This window comes from Ovis aries, chromosome 3 (genome assembly GCF_016772045.2).
Source record: "Ovis aries strain OAR_USU_Benz2616 breed Rambouillet chromosome 3, ARS-UI_Ramb_v3.0, whole genome shotgun sequence".
NCBI lineage: Eukaryota > Metazoa > Chordata > Mammalia > Artiodactyla > Bovidae > Ovis > Ovis aries.
The window spans coordinates 43,091,073-43,108,782 of record NC_056056.1 but is presented as its reverse complement, the minus strand read 5'-3'; the positions used below and the strand labels follow the sequence as shown (position 1 = coordinate 43,108,782).

The 17,710-nt window shown below is 40.2% G+C and overlaps 1 protein-coding gene across 1 annotated transcript in view; it reads left to right on the top strand.

Moving 5' to 3' along the window:
• The window catches only part of ACTR2 (actin related protein 2), a 38,571-nt gene that overhangs the window by 17,948 nt on the left and 2,913 nt on the right, over positions 1 to 17,710 (top strand). Inside the window, exons 5-8 of the mRNA XM_015094304.4 lie at positions 1,706 to 1,842; positions 3,121 to 3,270; positions 6,187 to 6,332; positions 15,517 to 15,649. Of these exons, the coding sequence (XP_014949790.1) occupies positions 1,706 to 1,842; positions 3,121 to 3,270; positions 6,187 to 6,332; positions 15,517 to 15,649 (566 nt within the window). The remainder of the gene's footprint in view (positions 1 to 1,705; positions 1,843 to 3,120; positions 3,271 to 6,186; positions 6,333 to 15,516; positions 15,650 to 17,710) is intronic.

Below are 17,710 nucleotides of genomic sequence, written 5' to 3'. Positions count from 1 at the left end.
GTTAAATCAAAAAAGTAAGAAGCTACCTTTGGAACCAGGAAAGGTTTTTGAATAAGAGAGGTGACACGGTGATTCAAGAAAGTATGTTTGACTGCATTTTGTGAACAGGATTGAGGGGAATAACTGGAATTATGGAGTCTGAGTTAGAGGTTAAAATGGTCAGGGAGGGTATGAATGAAAAGTTAAGAACTAGATTGAGCTTTAAAGAATCCTTCAGAATTGAAGTAGAAAGAGTGAGTAATCTAGTGCTTTAGTTGGTATTACTGGGAGCATTTTTGAATTAATGATACTGTGGATTCTTCTTTCTTGCAATAGAAAATCTCTTGTTTAAAAGAAAGCAACCTTAAGAGGCAGCATATGATTTTTTTATGAAACTTGCAAAATCAGTCAAAATTATATGAACTTAGTAGGAGATGGTTTGAATGAATGTGTTCAGAGATAAATTAGATGTTTTGTGCATAATAAAAAAGAGGGAGAGAGTCTATTCAGGGATGGGACAGTGATAAAATAATGAGCTTAAGCAGCTGTAGATAATGCATATTCTGGTTAAAAGTATCATTAGACTTTAAAACTGCTAGAAAATGTGATTTAGAAATTTTTTTTTCTGAATTAACTCTGGGACAAAAGGTGAAACACTAACTTTTATATATTTTTTGTACTTTTATATATTTTTTAAAAATTTCATTTTATTATTATTATTTTTGGTTTTGGCCATACTGCACGGCATGTGGGATCTTAATTCCACACGCCCCTGACCAGGGATCAAACCCACGTGTCCCCTACATTGGAAGCATGTAGTCTTAACCACTGCACCATCAGGGAAGTCCCCATTTATACTGTTAAATAGCACATAATGAGAAACAAAAGAGACTTTCCAGGTGGCACTAGTGGTAAAGAACCCACCTGCCAATGCAGAAGAGGTAACAGACGTGAGTTCCATCCCTGAGTCAGGAAGATCCCCTGGAGGAGGGCATGGCAGCTCACTCCAGTATTCTTGCCTGAAGAATCCCATGGACAGAGGAACCGCGTGGGCTACAGTCCATAGGGTCACAAATAGTTGGGCATGACTGAAGCGACTTAGAACACACACACTCACAAAGTTTAACTGACAGTGTCTTTCTTGATTTCTGGTGAATAATTGAAGTGATTCTTTGGCTAGTCAAGATGAATTAGTCTCAGATTTCTAGCTATTTTGTATCAACAGAAATTTTCCAAACAGCAGAGTTTTGAATATACTATATGACAGAAATAATAATAAAGAACTAGATTATTTTAGCAGATTCACTATTAACTTGTGTAATTACCCTTCACAGTGGTTTTCATAAAAGTTATCCATGATACAGTAGAGAATTTGACTTCAGGGGAATTCAGGAATCAAGATTAAAATTAGGATTAAAGACCATGTTGTATTTTTCAGTCCTCAGTCTGGGGGTCTGTTTCTTCCCATCACTGAGGGAGCACATGATTAGAATAAAGGTCTCACAGGAGGCATGTGAGAGAACACTGACTTCAGTGTCTGTGTGTTAGAAATAAACTGCACAGTAAGCAAATAATAAAGAAATGCTAGCTTTTAGACCATTTTGGTTGGTGATGTTTCTAATCAATTGTAAAGAAGCCAGCATCTTTGAATATTGAAATACTTGAAATTTGCTGGCTTTGATTTCTGATTTGGCTTTTTGTTTACAACTTCATGATTCTTCCGCAGGTTTATTAACTGGAGTCGTGGTGGACTCTGGAGATGGTGTGACTCACATTTGCCCAGTGTATGAAGGCTTTTCTCTCCCCCACCTTACCAGGAGACTGGATATTGCTGGGAGGGATATTACCAGATATCTTATCAAGGTAAGCAAAAGAGAATATCATGGAATTCGATTTTGTAAGTTTGTATATATATCTACTTAAAATTGAATGTGTCACCTCAGGATTCTAGTGAATCTGCACCACCAGAGAAGTGGCCCAGTACTTTATTCATATAAAAATCTGTATGAGATTCACACACATGATCTTTTGTGTGCTAATGAGAGTTCATCATTACATAATTATAATTTGTCTTTCCTGAGGAATGGGAAGAGAGGTATATCAAGGAGGGAAGAAGAGTCTTAAGACTTCCTTGAACAACTTGGGCAGCCTTTCAGCCGTAAAACCCTCTTTGAACAAGATGTATATTAAAATTTATTTGTGAATGTAATTAGTGATGATATTCTTTAAAACATTGCTAGATAAAGTATATATATATAAGGCCACTCTTTGGAAGCATGTGTGGTTTTTGTAATGTGGGGGAAAAAAGATTTAGAATATTGTCTGTACCAGAACTCTGTAGTTAGTACATTCTCTCCAGGTGAGTGGTTCTCAATCAGGGATGATGCTACTCCTCCAGGGACACTTTGAAATGTCTGGAGACATTTTTGGTTATTAACATCTTTGCAGGAAGGCTGCTAAACATTCTGCAGTGAACAAGGCATCCCCCACAACAAAGGATTATAAGGTCCAATATGTCACTGGTACTACTGTGGGAAGACTGTTCTGGGTCGTGTTAAGTCTTCATATTGACATTGGGTTAGTAATAAGATTGGTAATGAGAATTATAATATCCTTCTAAGCCAGAATTCTATTTGAGGGTTACTGCCAAAGGATCGCCCAAGGGTTTTCTTTTGACTGTAAACACAAAGATCAGAGGATTTCTAGTTTTTTATGTGAAAAGTCTAATTTGTTTATGATGTGTATCGTGTTTTTGTTTTTCCTGTCAGGTTGAATTCTCGTTTTTGTCTATTTAACAAATACTGTTGCCCCTCTAATATGTGTCCGTCATATTTCATGATTATGGCAGTGACTGAGTAAATTGCAGATTATAGGAATCCAGTGCTAAAATATTATTAATAGATATTTTTCCCATTTATTATTCATGAACTGTAAATTCTGTCACTCCCTATGAAACTTTTCTGTGAAAGTGAAATTAAATTCTTTTATGGTGAGTAATATTCTCCTTTCTGAAATAGTAAGAGCAAAGGTTCTGCTGTCCATTGTATTTGGTATTGATGTGACATACTTAGCATTAATCCCTTTTGTGGACTTGAACTCACTCAGATTAATTGTGGACTTACTGCTGTTTTTTTGTACTAGCTGCTTCTGTTGCGGGGTTATGCCTTCAACCATTCTGCTGATTTTGAAACGGTTCGCATGATTAAAGAAAAATTGTGTTATGTGGGATATAATATTGAGCAAGAGCAGAAACTGGCCTTAGAAACCACAGTATTGGTTGAATCTTACACAGTAAGTATATCTGGTGTATGATATATATATATGGTTTTAAAGTGGGCGACAGTGACTATTGGTGTGTGCTTAAGGAGATTTTCTTGGAATCCAGTACTTTGGGGGTTTGGGTTGTTATAATTTGTATATGTATGACCTTTAATGTCTTTCTACATTATGATACTATGATTTAGTTATTTTAATAAGGCAAGAATCATATATTGCTTTTCTACTTTAGGATACAGTTAGATATGAAATATTATTTTGAGATTCTAGTACCTGGAGTCAGAGAAGGCAGTGGCACCCCACTCCAGTACTCTTGCCTGGAAAATCCCATGGATGGAGGAGCCTGGTAGGTGGCAGTCCATAGGGTCGCTAAGAGTCGGATACAACTGAGTGACTTCCCTTTCACTTTTCACTTTCATGCATTGGAGAAAGAAATGGCAGCTCACTCCAGTGTTCTTGCCTGGAGAATCCCAGGGACAGAGGAGCCTGGTGGGCTGCCGTCTATGGGGTCGCACAGAGTCGGACACGACTGAAGCGACTTAGCAGCAGCAGTACCTGGAGTAGCATTTTTCAGCATGGGTTTCACATAATGTTATTTCTCTGAGATGTTAGTAGGTATTGACAGAAATTAAAATGAAGGGTTACATTGTCAGATAAGTTTGGGGGAGAGTCAATTCACTTTATTAAAGGACTTCTCAGAACCTTTGATATGCTGATTTGTACATGATTACGGTATTCCTCAGCATTTCATGGGACTGGTATTCTAAGATACTTTGGAAAATGGTCATCCTATAGGATTGCTTTAACCATTCAGTAGGTGGCAGTCTCCCTGACTTGGTATTTTCTTAATGAGATGTTCAGAACAAATGTTAACTTGAAATTGTAACTAATGATACTTAGAACCAAGTTATAGTTTGTATCAGGGGAGTTGAATTTTCAGTGTATTGCTGCCTTAAGTCTGTCATTTTCATCTGGGTATAAAGTACTTCCACACTGTGTCTTTGATCTGCTACTGTTGTTTAGTCGCTAAGTCATATCTAACTCTTTGCAACCCTGTGGACGCCTGCTAGGCTCCTCTGTCCGTGCGATTTCCCAGGCAAGAATATTGGAGTGGGTTGCCGTTTCCTTCTCCAGGGGATCTTCCCAACCCAGGGACTGAACCCTTGGCAGGCAGATTCTTTACCACTGAGCCACCAAAACTGAAATTGAGTGATAGGCAATAAAAGCAAGTATTCTTCCACCATTTAATTCATATAAACAGAGCATATCATAAATATGTACAAAATAGTCACTTTAAAAATAATTTAAAATTTTTATAAGTTATGTTGTTTCATTTCAGAAGATACTGATCCAAATAGACAATAAATCAATACTTTGCAACCCAGTCATCTACAGATTTGCCCTAGGGATTCTTTCCTGAGGCCTTCTTGATAGTTCCCCTAGATTCAGAATTTATTGTCTACCTGATTTTGGAAGAAAGTGTCGTGAGACAGAGGATAAGGGAACTAGAAATACAAAACATGTTTTATCTCTCCCCTCTCTCAGAATTTGAGGCAGGTTACAAAAGTATTTGTGACAAATAAACCGGGAACTGATGAAGAGGGAAAATAGTGGACAAATAGAGTATAGGATAAGGTTTGGTGCAGAGGAATTGGGAGGCATACAGTTTTAACAGTTCTGAAAGGTAAGTAGTTCCTAGGGTAGGTGGCCCTGGGTTGATCTCCAACCAGAGCTTTGAGAAAAGCCACATTGTCCAGGTATAGATGTTTTATGCTAATGATACTCTGTCATATGAAGCTTTTCCATATATCTTGGGTGATTTCATGTGGTTTTTAAAGTCACTGGATGGTTGCGTTTATTTTGTTAAATTAAAAAAAAAAAATTTGATTAAATTTATAAAAAGATAATTGTGGAGTTTTTGAAAGATGTGATTGTGTTGCACATACTGTATACAGTTAGAGCAAACATGGAGTCAATGTCTTTAAGAACTTGCTTTGAGATAACTTTGTCATGTTGGAAAGTGAGTTTGGGGATCTACATATAGTTATTATAATTACGTTATTTTAAACTGATACACTGTTAGAAATGTTAATGTAAAACTAATTCTGGTCTGTCATATAGAAATGTGTCAAATGCCAGTATATACCAGCATGCTTGTTACTTAGGTCAATTCTGTGAATTGTGAGAGAGTTTTTGTTTAACATTTCTCATTTAATTAAACATAAACATGATGTAACTTAAGGGTTAGCAGGGTCATATGTTAGTGGTATCTTACCAGTTGCTTAAATCTTATTTTCTTAAAATTATATTTATCTATTTAAAAATTTAATAGAACCTAGTAAGTAGGATACAACAGAACTGCCTGCTAAAAAATAGGTTAGCGTCCTTGAACTTTTTTGATTGTAAGATTTTCCTTGGATTAAATGATTTGATAGAAGTTTCACACGTGATATAAAGTGTTTGATGGCAAAAAGAATACTTCCCCAGAATAATTATTTGTTGAAAGAAATTTAAAATTTTTAATTGAATGTGTCTGTGCTACATGGTAAAAATCTCTATAAACTCGAAAATATGTTAAAATGATAATGAGAAGCAGCATTGACTCCGGCAAAAGTCCAGTTGCTGTGGGTGATCAGCGGTATCTGTGGTGCTCCCTTGCACACACCAGTGGACATCACACATTTGTGTATTGGTGACTCTTTCAAGAAATTCCTGCTATTTGGAGGCAGGACATATCATTTCAAAAGCAGAACAGAGCATGATAATAAAAACAATTATTTTAATGTATTTTACTTTGTCTTTTTTCAAAAATGTATTTCGGGAGAAATATATTGCTGATGATTTCGGTTATAAAACAGGCATACTAGCATCTGAAGAACACTGGGAACTTTTAAAATCTTTTACTGATACCTGATTGTTCTTGGTCTCTAGCTCCCAGATGGCCGCATTATCAAAGTCGGGGGAGAGAGGTTTGAAGCACCGGAAGCTCTGTTTCAGCCTCACTTGATCAATGTCGAGGGAGTAGGTGTTGCTGAATTGCTTTTTAACACAATCCAGGCGGCTGACATTGATACCAGGTACTTTAGAAATGGTTGTTTCAAAGAAGCTTGTCAGAAATAGAATATAAATAGCTAGAGTGACCAGGTTGTTGTCTCAGCCAAGTTTTTGATAGGATAACACTGGTTGTTGAATGACATATATCATTGTGTCACAAGTGCCCATTTAAACTTATTTTGAAATAATTTAAACGTTGCAAGTTTCCAGAATAGAACGGAGAACTCCTGTACACTACCCAGTTTTCCATTTTTTTGATTTTAGCATTCTACGTGTTTGTGTGCTCTCCCTTTCTCTCTCTCTCCTGTTCTTGAGTCATTTGAGAATAAATTGAATATGTAAGTCCTCTTTACTCCTTAATATTTACTTTGTGTTTCTTAGGAATGAGGCTGTTCTCTTACAGCCGCAGTGCAGTTACTGAGTTCAGGGGATTGATTGCTAATGTACTTTTATCTGCCATCCATATTTCAGTTTCGTTCTCTGTCCCAGTAATGTCCTTTATACAGTTTTTCTTTTTTCTGGTAAAGGGTCAGAACTAAGAGCACACATTGTATTTAGTTGTCATGTCTCTTAGTAACCTTTTATCTGTTATAATTCTTCAGTCTTTCATGACATTGATATTTTTGCAGACTACAATTTGGGTATGAATGTTTTCTCATGATTAAATTTAGATTGTGCATTTTTGGCTGGAACACTGCTTAAGTGATGTGTCCTTCTTAGGTTATCACATCCAGGAGTGATGTCAGTTTGTTCCTGTTTGGTGATATTAGTGTTAAACTCCTAGTGAAGCTTCCTGTTTTCTCCATTGTGTCAGTTCAGTTCAGTTCAGTCGCTCAGTCGTGTCTGACACTTTGCGACCCCATAGACTGCAGCAAGCCAGGCCTCCCTGTCCATCCCCAACTCCTGGAGTTTACTCAAACACATGTCCATTGAGTTGGTGATGCCATCTAACCATCTCATCCTCTGTCATCCCCTTCTCCCGTCTTCAGTCTTTCCCAGCATCAGGGTCTCTTCAAATGAGTCGCTCTTCGCGTCAGGTGGCCAAAGGATTGAAGTTTCAGCTTCAACATCAGTCCTTCCAATGAACACCCAGGACTGATCTCCTTCAGAATGGACTGGTTGGATCTCCTTGCAATCCAAGGGACTCTCAAGAGTCTTCTCCAACACCACAGTTCAAAAGTCATCAATTCTTTGGCGCTCAGCTTTCTTCACAGTACAACTCTCACATCCATACATGACTACTGGAAAAACCATAGCCTTGACTAGATGGACCTTTGTTGGCAAAGCAGTATCTCTGCTTTTTAATATGCTGTCTAGGTTGGTCATAACTTTTCTTCCAAGGAGCAAGCATCTTTTTATTTCATGGCTGCAGTTACCATCTGCAGTTATTTTGGAGCCCCAGAAAATAAAGTCTGACACTGTTTCCACTGTTTCCCCACTTATTTGCCATGAAGTAATGGGACCAGATGCCATGATCTTAGTTTTCTGAATGTTGAGCTTTAAGCCAACTTTTTCACTCTCCTCTTTCACTTTCATCAAGAGGCTCTTTAGTTCTTCCTCACTTTCTGCCATAAGGGTGGTGTCATCTGCATATCTGAGGTTATTGATATTTCTCCTGGAAATCTTGATTCCAGCTTGTGCTTCCTCCAGCCCAGCGTTTCTCATGATGTACTCTGCATAGAAGTTAAATAAGCAGGGTGACAGTATATAGCCTTGACATACTCCTTTTCCTATTTGGAACCAGTCTGTTGTTCCATGTCCAGTTCTAACTGTTGCTTCCTGACCTGCATATGGGTTTCTCAAGAGGCAGGTCAGGTGGTCTGTATTCCCATCTCTTTCAGAATTTTCCACAGTTTGTTATCCACACAGTCAAAGGCTTTGGCATAGTCAACAAAGCAGAAATAGATGTTTGCTGGAACTGTTGCTTTTTCAATGATCCAGGGGATATCGGCTATTTGATCTCTGGTTCCTCTGCCTTTTCTAAAACCAGCTTGAACATCTGGAAGTTCATGGTTCACGTATTGCTAAAGCCTGGCTTGGAGAATTTTGAGCATTACTTTGCCAGCGTGTGAGATGAGTGCAATTGTGTGGTAGTTTCTTTGGCATTGCCTTTCTTAGGTTTGGAATGAAAACTGACCTTTTCCAGTCCTGTGGCCACTAGTGAGTTTTCCAAATTGGCTGGCATATTGAGTGCAGCACTTTCACAGCATCATCTTTTAGGATTTGAGGTAGCTCAACTGGAATTCCATCAGCCTCCACTAGCTTTGTTCGTAGTCGTGCTTCCTAAGGCCCACTTGACTTCACATTCCAGGATGTCTGGCTCTAGGTGAGTGATCACACCATTGTGTGATTATCTGGGTCATGAAGATCTTTTTTGTATAGTGCTTCTGTGTTTTCTTGCCACTTCTTCTTAATATCTTCTGCTTCTGTTAGGTCCCTACCATTTCTGTCCTTTATTGAGCCCATCTTTGCATGAAATGTTCCCTTGATATCTCTCGTTTTCTTGAAGAGATCTCTAGTCTTTCCCATTCTATTATTTTCCTCTATTTCTTTGCACTGGTCACTGAGGAAGGCTTTCTTACCTCTCCTTGCTATTCTTTGGAACTCTGCATTCAAATGGGTATATCTTTCCTTTTCTCTTTTGCATTTCTTTTTCTTGGGGATGGTCTTGCTCCCTGTCTTCTATACAGTGTCTCAAACCTCCGTCCATAGTTTACCAGGCACTCTGTCTATCAGATCTAGTCCCTTAAATCTATTTCTCACTTCCACTGTATAATCATTAGGGATTTGATTTAGGTCATACCTGAATGGTCTAGTGGTTTTCCCTACTTTCTTCCATTTAAGTCTGAATTTGGCAATAAGGAGTTCATGATCTGAGCCACAGTCAGCTCCTGGTCTTGTTTTTGCCGACTGTATAGAGCTTCTCCATCTTTGGCTGCAAAGAATATAATCAATCTGATTTCGGTGTTGACTGTCTAGTGATGTCCATGTGTAGAGTTTTCTCTTATGTTGTTGGAAGAGGGTGTTTGCTATGACCAGTGCATTCTCTTGGCAGAACTCTATTAGCCTTTGCCCTGCTTCATTCTGTACTCCAAGTTCAAATTTGCCTGTTACTCCGGGTGTTTTCTTGACTTCCTGCTTTTGCACTCCAGTCCCCTTTAATGAAAAGGACATCTTTTTTGGGTATTAATTCTAGAAGGTCTTGTAGGTCTTCATAGAACCGTTCAACTTCTTCAGCATTACTGGTCGGGGCATAGACTTGGATTACCGTGATATTGAATGGTTTGCCTTGGAAATGAAGCGATCATTCTGTCGTTTTTGAGACTGCATCTAAGTACTGCATTTCAAACTCTCTTGTTGACTATGATTGGTACACCATTTCACCTAAGGGATTCTTGCTGACAGTAGTAGATGTAATGGTCATCTGAGTTAAATTCACCCATTTCAGTCCATTTTAGTTCCCTGATTTCTAAAATGTTGATGTGTACTCTTGCCATCTCCTGTTTGATCATTTCCAGTTTCCCTTGATTCATGGACCTAACATTCCAGGTGCAGTATTGCTCTTTACAGCATCGGAACTTGCTTCCATCACCAGTCACATCCACAACTGGGTGTTGTTTTTGCTTTGTCTCCATCTCTTCATTCTTTTTGGAGTTATTTCTCTACTGATGTCCAGTAGCATATTGGGCACCTACCAGCCTGGGGAGTTCATCTTTCACTGTCCTATCTTTTTGCCTTTTCATACTGTTCATGGGGTTCTCAAGGCAGGAATACTGAAGTGGTTTGCCATTTCCTTTTCCAGTGGACCACATTTTGTCAGAACTCTTCACCATGACCTGTCTGTCTTGGGTGGCCCTACCCAGCATGGCTCACAGTTTCATTGAGTTAGACAAGGCTGTGCTCCATGTCATTAGATTGGTTAGTTTTCTGTGATTGTGGTTTTCAGTCTGTCTGCCCTTTGATGGAAAAGGATAAGAGGCTTATGAAAGCTTCCTGATGGGAGAGACAGACTGAGGGGAATACTGCATCTTGTTCTGATGGGCGGGGCCATGCTCAGTTTGGTCGCTCAGTCCCGTCCGACTCTGCGACCCCATGAATTGCAGCATGCCAGGCCTCCCTGTCCATCATCAACTCCTGTAGTTAACTCAAACTCATGTCCATCCAGTCGGTGATGCCATCCAGCCATCTCATCCTCAGTCGTCCCCCTCCCACCATCAGAGTCTTTTCCAGTGAGTCAGCTCTTCACATGAGGTGGCCAAAGTACTAGAGTTTCAGCTTTAGCATCATTCCTTCCAAAGAAATCCCAGGACCGATCCCCTTTAGAATGGACTGGTTGGATCTCCTTGCAGTCCAAGGAACTCTCAAGAGTCTTCTCCAACACCACAGTTCAAAAGCATCAATTCTTCGGTGCTCAGCCTTCTTCACAGTCCAACTCTCACATCCATCCATGACCACAGGAAAAACCATAGCCTTGATTAGATGGACCTTTGTTGGCAAAGTAATGTCTCTGCTTTTGAATATGCTATCTAGGTTGGTCATAACTTTCCTTCCAAGGAGTAAAGTGAAGTCACTCAGTCGTGTCCGACTCCAGGGGATCTTCCCAACGCAGGGAAGATCCCGCATTGTAGACAGACGCTTTACCACCTGAGCCACCAGGGAAGTCCCTTCCAAGGAGTAAGCGTCTTTTAATTTCATGGCTGCAGTCACCATCTGCAGTGATTTTGGAGCCCCCAAAAATAAAGTCTGACACTGTTTCTACTGTTTCCACATCTATTTGCCATGAAGTGATGGGACCAGATGCCATGATCTTAGTTTTCTGAATGTTGAGCTTTAAGCCAACTTTTTCACTCTCCTCTTTCACTTTCATCAAGAGGCTTTTGAGTTCCTCTTCCCTTTCTGCCATAAGGGTGGTGTCATCTGCATATCTGAGGTTATTGATATTTCTCCCGGCAATCTTCATTCAAGCTTGTACTTGTTCCAGCCCAGCGTTCCTCATGATGCACTCTGCATATAAGTTAAATAAGCAGGGTGACAATATACAGCCTTGACATACTCCTTTTCCTGTTTGGAACCAGTCTGTTGTTCCATGTCCAGTTCTAACTGTTGCTTCCTGACCTTGCAGTTCTCAAGAGGCAGGTCAGGTGTTCTGGTATTCACATCTCTTTCAGAATTTTCCACAGTTTGTTGTGATCCACACAGTCAAAGGCTTTGGCATAGTCAATAAAGCAGAAATAGATGTTTTTCTGGAACTCTTGCAATTTTTCGATGATCCAGCGGATGTTGGCAATTTGATCTCTGATTCCTCTGCCTTTTCTAAAACCAGCTTGAACATCTGGAAGTTCATGGTTCAGGTATTACTGGGCCATGCTCAGTAAATCTTTAATCCAATTTTCTGTTGATGGGTGGAGCTGTGTTCCCTCTCTGCTATTTGAACGTGAAAGTGAAGTTGCTCAGTTGTGTCCAGCTCTTTGCCACCTCATGGACTGTAGCCTACCAGACTCCTCTGTCCATTGGGTTTTCCAGGCAAGAGTTCTGGAGTGGTTTGCCATTTCCTTCTCCAGGGGATCTTCCCATCCCAGAGATCGATCCCAGGTCTCCCGCATTGTAGGCAGATACGTTACTGTCTCAGCCACCAGACAAGAGCCCAGCTATTTAGCTGGGGCCAAACTATGGTGGAGGTAATGAAGATAATGCTGACCTCCCTCAAAAGATCCCATGCATGTACTGCTACAGTCCGAGACCCCAACCCTGCAGCAGGCCACCACCAACCCACACCTTCGCCAGAGGCTCCTGGACACCTATAGGCAAGTCTCCTGTGGGGTCACTGTTCCTTTCTCCTGGGTCCTGGTGCACAAGATTCTGTTGAACCCTCCCAAGAGTTTATTTCCTATTCCTGTGTAAGTTCTGGCAGCTTTATGGTGGGGTTAATGGCGACCTCCTCCAAGAGGACTTAAGCTATATCCACACCCAGAGCCCCTGTCCCTGCGCCAGACCACTGCCGACCCATTCCTCCACAGGAGATACTCAAACACAGTTCTGTCTCAATCTCTGTGAGGTCCCTGGGTCCTGGTGCATACAAGGTTTGTTTGAGCCCGTCCTCTCCATTGTATAGGTTTTCTTTTTTTTCTTGATGTATAAGTAATTTGTGGGAAAGTACTTTCAGTAGTGTCCAACTCTCTGCAACCCCATGGACTGTAGCCCGCCAAGCTCCTCTGTCCATGGAATTCTCTAGAATACTGGAGTGGGTAGCCATCCTCTTCTCCAAGAGATCTTCCCAACCCAGTGAATGAACCTGAGTCTCCTGCATTGCAGGCAGACTCTTTACCGTCTGAGCCACCAGAGGAGCCGGAAAACACTTTAGAGACCATGTAAATCTCCTGTTCTTCGTCAGTTTCTGACTTCCACCCCTTTTGTCATCAGTTGGTGATTTTTCCTAAGTCCATTTTTATTGTGATGGTCGCAGAGAGATGGTGTTTCTAACTCTGTCGTTGCTTGTGTGTCTGTTAGTTGGCTCTCGCATAAGGAACTGCCTTTCCTTCTCCCTTGTTTTTGTTGATTATCAGTATGGACTTGTAAGTTTATTCAGTGGATTATAATTTCTTATCTCTGCCTTATTTCATTTTGAATTGTTAAATTGTTCGTGATTTGGCCTATGAGAGCCCCTTCAGGCAGGCTTCTGTGTCCTTTGTTGTTGTTTGGTCTCTAAGCCATGTCAGGCACTCTGGGACTCCATGGGCTGTAGCCCGCCAGGCTCCTCTATTGGTGTGGGGTGTTGTTTCCTTCTCCAGGGGCTCTTTGCACCCTCAGCTCTTTTGAGCACGTTCTATTTCATTCTGGTTTGTGGCACAGGATATTCCCAGCTCATCATTAATTTTGGTTTCTGAAGAGGCTGTCAAAACTAAACAAAGAAAGGACACTCAGAAGTATTACTCTCCCCACCTGCTGTCTTTCACCGTAGTGCTCCTCCCTCTGTTTCTTATTTTCTTACACAAGAGGTAGCATCCTGTAAATACTCTTCTGAGCTTCGTTTTTTTCTCTTAATATATCCTAAACAATCTTATACCACTTCCTGTATGTTGTTGTTGTTCTTTTTTCCAGTGTGTACAGATAATGGCTTCTTCAGTGAATCCTGGTCATCTAGGTAGGGTTCAGTATTTATGCTGACAGATAATGCTGCAGTTAATAACCTTGCGCACACTGTATCTTTGATTTGTTGGAATATATGTCCTGAAAAAAATGCCTGAGCGGGAAATAGTTGGGTCAAAAGACAAATGCGTGTGGTTTTGTTATTGCTCAATTCCCTTCTCTTTCCTGCAGTCATGTCTGAGGACACTACAGCTTTCAGTTTGTCAGCATTTTACTTGCATGTCAGTCTAATGAATGAGAAATGATATCTCAATGTAATTTTAACTTGCATTTCTCTTAAGATTGAAGTTGCATATAGTTTTCTGTGTGTTGTGTGCTAAGTCACTTCAGTTGTGTCCAACTCTTTGCAACCCTTTGGACTGGAGCCCCTCCGGCTCGTCTGTCCATGGGGATTCTCCAGGCAAAGATACAGGAGTGGGTTACCATGGCCTCCTCCAGGGCATCTTCCCAACCTAGGGATTGAACCCAAGTCTTTTACGTCTTCGGCATTGGCAGGCAGGTTCTTTACCACTGGAGCCAACTGGAAAGCCCTACGGACCATTTTTATATCTTTTCTTGGTGAATTATCGGGTTGTGGCTTTTGCCTGTTATCTGTAAAATTTTTGTAATTTTTTTTTTTCTCTCAATTTTTAAAGAAGTTCATTTTATTTGAGCTCTGTGATCCATTTGCAGATATTTTGTAATTTTTCATTTGTCTCTTCTGGTGTTTCTGGCCACACAAAATTTTGGTTTTATTTAGTTGTAAAAGAAGATTTATAATCTTTTATTGCAGCTTGAGTTTGAGTCACAGAAAGCTCTCCTCTTCACCCAAGTTGAGAAATTCACTCAGAAACATTTTACTAAGCAAGTGTTTACTTACTTCTTTATTTAACCCTAATGAAATAACTGCCTAATTTTTGTGGGAGGCTGGGGAACAGGACAATAATGGTAACTAGTAAAAATAGCAATTGGCTTAGAACAAGCTATAAATCTAATGGAAGATGATCAGAAGTCTACTCTAGACTTCATAATTATGATAAGTTCTCATAGTGGGGATTGGGTAGATGCTTTTGTCCCTTGATGTAATGATCATTAATAGCAAGATTGTATTTAAAAGTGCATACCTGTTGGTGGTGATTGAAGTTTAGTGATGCTAAAGCACTGGAGTCAGGTTCAGTACCCTTTCCACATTGCTAGCGTTGGAAAGTTGGAGCACTCAGATTTTGTTCTGCATGTTCAGTGTATTGAAAGCGTACATGTAAATGCTCATGGGCATATACCACATGTAGCTAGACTTCAGCTGCTTAGTTTATGTTACATTCATGCATGCATCTGCAATTAAATACAATACAAAACTTCTAGAAGCTAGAATTACAATAGCCTGAGCGCTTGAGAACCTGAAAGGAAGTAAAACCTAGAAGTGAGTTTGAATGAAGCCAAAATGGGTACAGCTTAGCTCCTGAGTTTTACTAAAAAGCTCCTCCGACCCTCACTTAGATTGTACTCTTAATACTTTTACTCCATATGCACTTATTTTAGGTTTGATTATCTGGTATCATGACCAACAGCATATTTAAGGAAGAAAGACAGGACTGCTATTAGAAGCAAGCACATCAGTCTAACCAAAAATAATAGCTGGCGGCCTCAAAGCAGAGGAACAAAAGGGAAAACTACAAAAGGCAAATGGAAAAATTCAAAAGCTAGAAGTGGAGTCATGGTGGAATATAGTTTATTATAGTAGACAACCACCTCTAAGTGGCTCCATGGAAGTACTATTACAGCACAGCCCAAATACCGCTCCTTTGTTATGTGAACTAGTCGTTACTGAAAGACTTAATTACATTTGCAAGAAAATGTGTTATGTACTTTAGGAGTATTGTCATCAAAATGATATAAATATTTTATATATAGTTTGTTATCTGTTTATAGTAGTAATAGCAAGCATTCAGCCCTGCAGTTTACATGTTGGATTTTATTTAATTCTCCCAGCAACCACCTGAGGCTAATGTAAATAAAAGCAACTCTTGAGGTAATGTTTTCCTAATCTGAAACCCCTAATGAATACCTGTTGTGTCTTCCTAGATCTGAGTTCTATAAGCACATTGTGCTTTCTGGAGGGTCTACTATGTACCCCGGTCTGCCATCCCGGTTGGAACGAGAGCTTAAACAGCTTTACTTAGAACGAGTATTGAAGGGTGATGTGGAAAAACTTTCTGTAAGTATCTGTCAGTACTCCAACTGTTAGCATACTGTTAAAACCCTGTAAAATAGCTTGTGAATCTTGACAACCACCAGAGGGAGCAAGAAGTCTTCGTAAACAAATGTCTACTGCAGTCCAGCGCAGCCTTGAAAAGTAGGAAGAAGTACGTGGTTCGAGACGAGCTTTGTCTCAGCAGTCCTAGTGCCAGCTCACCTTTCTACTCAGTGAACTGAGGCAGTGGGTCCAGGGACACATTTTGGTTCATCTGTGACAAATGCCTGGAACCAGGGTGCCTGTATCTGGGTGGGAAGAACCTGCTGTACTGTGGAGAAAGGTTGTTGGGTTTTTTTTAAATGTGATCAACATTCGGTGCTACTCTTGGACTGTTTCGTATTTCTGATATAAAATTATTTTCTGGCTGTTTTTTGCATATGTCTTTTATCTCCCCAATCAGATAGTCTCCAGTTCTTTTGCATCCGTGTCAACAATCATAGCTCTTAAAGCAGACTTTAAATGAGTTGTTGATACATAGAGTGGAAAAAAATTTTTAAACCAGGGTGTAACAGTTGATGGTTATTTGACATTGATTTTTCTCTACAAACCCTGGACTGTGTGAAGTACACTATCTGTACATACTACATGCTCAACTAGGAGTCGTCTAAGTTAATCTCTGAGGTTCATATGTACACCCGTGGTGGATTCATGTCAATGTAAGGCAAAACTACTACAATATTATAAAGTAATTAGCCTCCAGTTAAAATAAGTAAATGTAAATTAAAAAAAAGAAAAGCAGCATAAAATAAAACATTTTAATTTTGTTTAAAAAAAATCTCTGCAGTTCATCTTGCCAACTTTGATCAGTTGTTTTAGATAATGAGATTACATCATACAGAGGGCTTTATATTTGGAGACACACTATATTACATCTTTCATTTGTAACTCAAATTATTGAAATTAAATTCTATATGGACTCATATATTAAACAGATTAAAAGACTTAAAGGAGGCATGTTGTCGAAGTACTTCACTCATCTGTGTGGTTTTATTGAGTTATACATATAATTTAAAGTCAGTCTTAGATGATTATTTAGCAAATACTTCTTGAACTCCTTCTATCTGCCAAACACTTGTCTAGGCAAAACAGTGGTGAACAAAACTAAAAATATCTGCTTTTAGTCTGTAAATAATACTTTGGGTAGCAATAAGCACTATGAGGAAAAGTCAGGTTAGAGGCTTGAAAGTGGTAGTGATTTGGGGAGATGGTGTGTCAGAGAAGGGGCCCAATGAGATAACTTTTGAACAAAGGCTGAAGGGAATGAGGAGCCTGACTCTGGGGAGAAGAATCTTCCAGGCAGTGGTAACAGTCCTGAGTTATGGGGAGTGTGTAGGAATGGCTGGACAGAGTAAGCAAGGGAGGGGACTAGGAGGTGAGTGCAGAAAGGCAGTCAGGGGACTTCCCTGGCGATCCAGTAGTTAAGACTTCACACTTGCACTGCAGAGGGTATGGGTTCTATCCCTGGTGGGGAACTAATCCCACATGCCACATGGTAGACCCCAAAAAGAGGAAGGTAGTCAGGACGCAAGTCTTGTTCAGCCATGGTAAAGATTTTGGCTTTCCTTCTATTGAGATAGAAAGTCTTGGGAGGATCTTGAGCAGAGAAAGTAGTATCTGATTTGTTTAAAGGATCATTAAGTCTGATGAGGTGAGTACATGCTTGAGGAAAGGGAGGAAGAAATGTGACCGTCACAGTATGGGTTAGGAGGCTCTCAGAGGAGGGAGGAAGCTGGTAGATGTTTGTGAAATAAATGAGGAGGTGTGAAGTGGTGTCTTAGAGGGTGGAAGAGAGAAGAGAAATGTCGTGGGGTTGCTGAGCATCTCTGAGGGGCTCAGTTGAGGTAAAGTTTAAAGTGGATGTTGAGTTTTTCTCATCCTGCGCTCAGTTGCTTGGGGGCAGGGGCAGAAGAAAGAGTTGATCAGCTGAAATGGGAGTCTGCCAAGCAAGGCAGAGACGGGCAGGGTCACTGAGGATGGTGTCAGGACGTGGTGGAGAGAGTACTCACATGTGCCACCGAGCAG